Source organism: Morone saxatilis, unplaced genomic scaffold, assembly GCF_004916995.1.
Source record: "Morone saxatilis isolate NCDOM2014 unplaced genomic scaffold, NCSU_SB_2.0 Contig8, whole genome shotgun sequence".
In the NCBI taxonomy this organism is placed as follows: domain Eukaryota; kingdom Metazoa; phylum Chordata; class Actinopteri; family Moronidae; genus Morone; species Morone saxatilis.
The window spans coordinates 17,974,602-17,978,888 of record NW_023340257.1 but is presented as its reverse complement, the minus strand read 5'-3'; the positions used below and the strand labels follow the sequence as shown (position 1 = coordinate 17,978,888).

Here is a 4,287-nt window from a genome sequence, read left to right as displayed (position 1 = left end):
ACTTTCAGCATGCTGATTTTCTGTACTGTATGGGTGGCCTTTGTCCCTGCTTATGTCAACTCCCCAGGCAAATATGCAGATGCAGTGGAGGTATTTGCCATCCTGGCCTCCAGTTTCGGGCTCTTGTTGGCACTGTTTGGACCAAAATGTTACATAATCCTGCTGAGACCAGAGAGAAACACAAAGAAAGCAATCATGGGTCGAAGCACCCCCAAGTTATAAAAGTAGCATCATCTGTAATATTATTAGCTAGTCTGAATCAGTACTTATGTTGTATGTATTCATGACAGATCTGCCATTAAAATGGCAAATGTACAACACAAGTAACCAGCTCTTTGAATTAAAAAATGTAAATAATACAATTAGAATAATGTTTTATTAATGCATTTTTTACTGGATCACAGTCCTTGTGAGACTTTGAAAGGCTTTGCTTCAGTTTCTACCTGACAACCTAAAAGATGAAATAAACCACATGTACTAAAGAGAAATACAAAGCAAGCAATCCTGGGTCGAGGACCCACCAACTCATAAAAGTAACAGTTAGATTAAAATGATCAACTAGTCTGACCCAATGTATATTTTGCATTCATTTAGTACAAAACCGCCCTTGAAATGACCAATATAACAGATATCTGACCTGCTTTTTAACTTTGTTTGTACTGTAAAGAATACATTTAGAAGAAACTGGAAGCAATAAAAAAATGTTTGTGTGAAAAATATGCTTTATCAGTGCCCATTTTTCTGCTTGATGACATTCCCTTGGATTTTAGAGACTTTCTCAGGCTTTACCCCATTTCCCACCCAACTAAAACTAACTGAAACTAGATGAAATTAAACTACTTTTAATGTAGCCTTTGTTCAAACAGGTTCCCCAAAAGGGACTACTTCAATTTTGAGCAAGATTCCCCAACTTACCCAAAGTAAGAGAAAAATCCATGGGAAGCATCAGAACTAGTTTGTTTTTTTAGTGTTCATATTTGCTGCATCTACTTTCCAACAGATTCTGTCTACTATCCTGAAAAAAATCCAAGGGGGCATTGTCCTTTTCAGTGAAGGATCAACATGAACAAGATCAGTACTATTGGAATGGAAGTGGGCCCAGTTTTGGGCCCTGGTTGGTATGTTTCATTCACCTGAAACTTGTCTGACAGCTGTTGGTGTATGCATTGCCTTTTACAACACTGCAGGCTCTAGACAGGAGCCCTCGTGAGTACGTGCCGGTCTGTCTTCCACTGTCTGTCATCTGCTGTTAACTGGTGTTATTCACTTCCTGTACAATTCATACTGGCCATAGTTGTGTTTTCTGTGGCACCAGTAACCAGACCAGCTTCCACTCACCATTTCTGACTGTGAGAGCTGCACCTGCCTCAGCCTTAAAGTTAAGGAGCTGGAGGGAAGAATATCCCCTATATTAGATCAAGGACGCAGAAAGGCTCATGGACACCCTCGTATCTGTGAGGGCCTGCAGCAACAGCTGCAGCAGAGCTGGACTCGACTATTTCGTGCACAGGTGTCACCTCTCCATCTCTGCCCATTGATCTGTGGATCTAGCTTAGAGCAAGGCCAAAGGCAATTGTCAGCTCCATGCCGCATCTGCAGGAGCAGTGGACTAGAGCGTGTAATCCCAATAAAAATATAAGAGATCCTTTTCCCACTCTCCTCAGTACTAAGATATCCAGCAGATTTGATATGCTGAATGAACAAGATTTTCCACTGCTGTCTGGTTACTTGAAGCACATCACTGTTTAAGGATGGAAAAGCTACAGTGCAAGTTCAAGCCAAGTTAAACAAAAGGTTCATCCTATCCATGGAACTGTCCTTCACAGAATCGACGCACCTCAAAGCACCCCGCTTTCCAGTCCTTCCTCAGACTGAGCCCCCCATATTCTCACTAATTATTAGTGACTATTGACATCAAAGCAAAGATCCAAAATAATATGATTGACCACTCCTCTGTGGAATTAAATTTTATTTGTATCGCACCAATTCATATCAAAAGTTTTCACTGAGCAGGTTTTTCAAATAGACTCCTTAAGACTCAAAACCAAGAAGACTGTGCATTTTCAGTTATGGCTCCTCGACTTTGCAACAACCTTCCCTTCCCAAAAAAAATATTAGTAGAACGCTTGTAGCCACCATTGTACACGCCAAGGAGCACAACTCTTTCAGCTTGCCCTTACCTTAAGAATTCCCCACCATGGATAAAAACACAATTGCAATTGCTACACCATATAAAAGGATGCTTAATGCTCTGTCCCCTGAACAGCTTTGGGACACTCCATCCTTGTCTTGTACATCTTCTAAAGACTTGCAGTGTGGCCGCACACCAGATCCGCCGGTTAGTGACAAGCCAGGCTGTTCCACCTGTTGGAGGAAACCAATTTGCTCAGTTTACATCTCTGCATTAACTTGGTTTGTTGTTACCTGTAAAGTCAGCTGGGAGGCTTTGTGTGTAGCTGCAGGCACTAACTGAACTTGTTTACTTCTGTTAATGGTGTGCTAACCAGGGATCTTAAGGAAAAGGCAGACTTGCGTGTTGGCTGTAATCCTTTCTTATCCAGTCGTCGGCATGTCTGCTCTGAGCGGATAGCACAAAGGTTCGGAGAGGAGAAAAGAGTGAAGAGGAAAGAAGAGGGCCTTGTCATGGGGAAAATGTCCAGGAAGTGACCAGAAACGTAATGGTGTTACGTTTCATAATAAAAGTTCATTTTAAATTATACCAAATGATCAAATTCATCTGTGAAGTCCCAGTGGTCCCTGGTGCCTAGCATCTCTACATTGGTTACCTACACATTTTAGAATTGATTAAAAAATGTGATTACTTTTAAAGCACATATGGGGTTGCCCCCTGATTATCACTGAAACCAAACCAAACCAAACCAAAATAATAATTCCTATCTTAAGGCTAAAAACCATTGAAGAACAAGCCTTTGGAGTCTGGGCCCCACAACTCTGGAAGAACCTGCCAGAGGAAATCAGCCTCTTCAGTGAAACTTTTTACCCTTTGTGACTGAAACTTTTAACATTAAGTGACTTCATTTTCCCTGTAGCCATGATAATACCATACATGCAAGAATCCAATCAAGAAGAACACAACTCCTGGCTATGTTTTAGCCTGGAGTCGTGTTCTTCTTGATTCAATACAGTATAATCCTTGCCTTTAAGATTAAGAAAAGGTATTGTCGAACTACCCCACAAAAAATATGGTACATACTACATAAAGTTTTATTGACAAAATGAATGTGATATGTGATACTTAGAGAATTAAAATAAGGGTCATAAAAGGGAGAAAGAAAAAATAATGCTCACCTGAGACAAAAACAATAAATTCTCAATTAATGCTACGTAGTTCATTCCCCAGACATTTTTAAAATGTATTTAAATAATAAGCAAGATGGGCTTTAACTTACCGATACAAAAACAAAAGAAGATGAATATAAAAATTATTTTCAAAATATGTAATATGGTTCATTGGTTACATTTGCTAAAACATTTGGTGATATGGCATAGCATTTTATTTATTTATTTGTGTATTATGTCCTGCCCACATAACCTGTGCCCTGATGGGTGGTGTGAATGATTAAACAGTGACGGAAAGCATGGAATGTGGATGACATAGCCCTGCATATAAAATTAAGCAACAGTGGATGAGGAACAGAAACAGTTTGGAGGAGGGCAGCTATGGGAGCTTTTTTGGACACTTATTTCCTTTTGTGTGTCTGTCTTATCTGGCTATTTTTCTCTTCGTCCTCGTTATATATTGCATCCCCCTCTTTTTCATCATCATCATCTTGTAAATTACGGAGAAAGTTTCAACTCAATGAGGTGCACAAGCCTGGTGATGTGGTTCTAGGTGGGCTGTTTGAGGTCCACTACACCTCTGTTTTCCCTGAGCAGACATTTACTTCAGAGCCACAACAGCCCATCTGCAAAGGGTAAGTTTGACACACATACTGTATAGCGGCCAGCATGGATCTGTGCAATTACTGTCATCTACTCAGAGTATTGATTGGTAAGAATGAAAATGGCACTGTGCACAAATTCTTATAAAACCGGAGTAATGTAGCTTTTCATGACCGTTTAGTTTAAGTTTAATACTTTTATTTACTTAATTATTGTAATATATATCGAACCATATTACTCTTCAGTGGTTAAAAATGATACAGTATTTTGTGTGTTAGCTTTGACACTCTAGGGTTCAGGCATGCCATGACCATGGCCTTTGCTATTGATGAGATCAACAAGAACTCCAATCTGCTACCTAATGTGACTCTGGGATACAGTCTT

The 4,287-nt window shown here is 39.9% G+C and overlaps 1 protein-coding gene and 1 pseudogene across 1 annotated transcript in view; both read left to right on the top strand.

Moving 5' to 3' along the window:
* Positions 1–222, top strand: part of LOC118341583 — a 12,854-nt pseudogene extending 12,632 nt beyond the window's left edge.
* A 3,457-nt stretch (positions 223–3,679) lies between these two features.
* LOC118342065 (vomeronasal type-2 receptor 1-like) overlaps positions 3,680–4,287 on the top strand; it is a 4,556-nt gene continuing 3,948 nt past the window's right edge. Inside the window, exons 1-2 of the mRNA XM_035680495.1 lie at positions 3,680–3,935; positions 4,182–4,277. Of these exons, the coding sequence (XP_035536388.1) occupies positions 3,682–3,935; positions 4,182–4,277 (350 nt within the window). The 5' untranslated portion in view covers positions 3,680–3,681. The remainder of the gene's footprint in view (positions 3,936–4,181; positions 4,278–4,287) is intronic.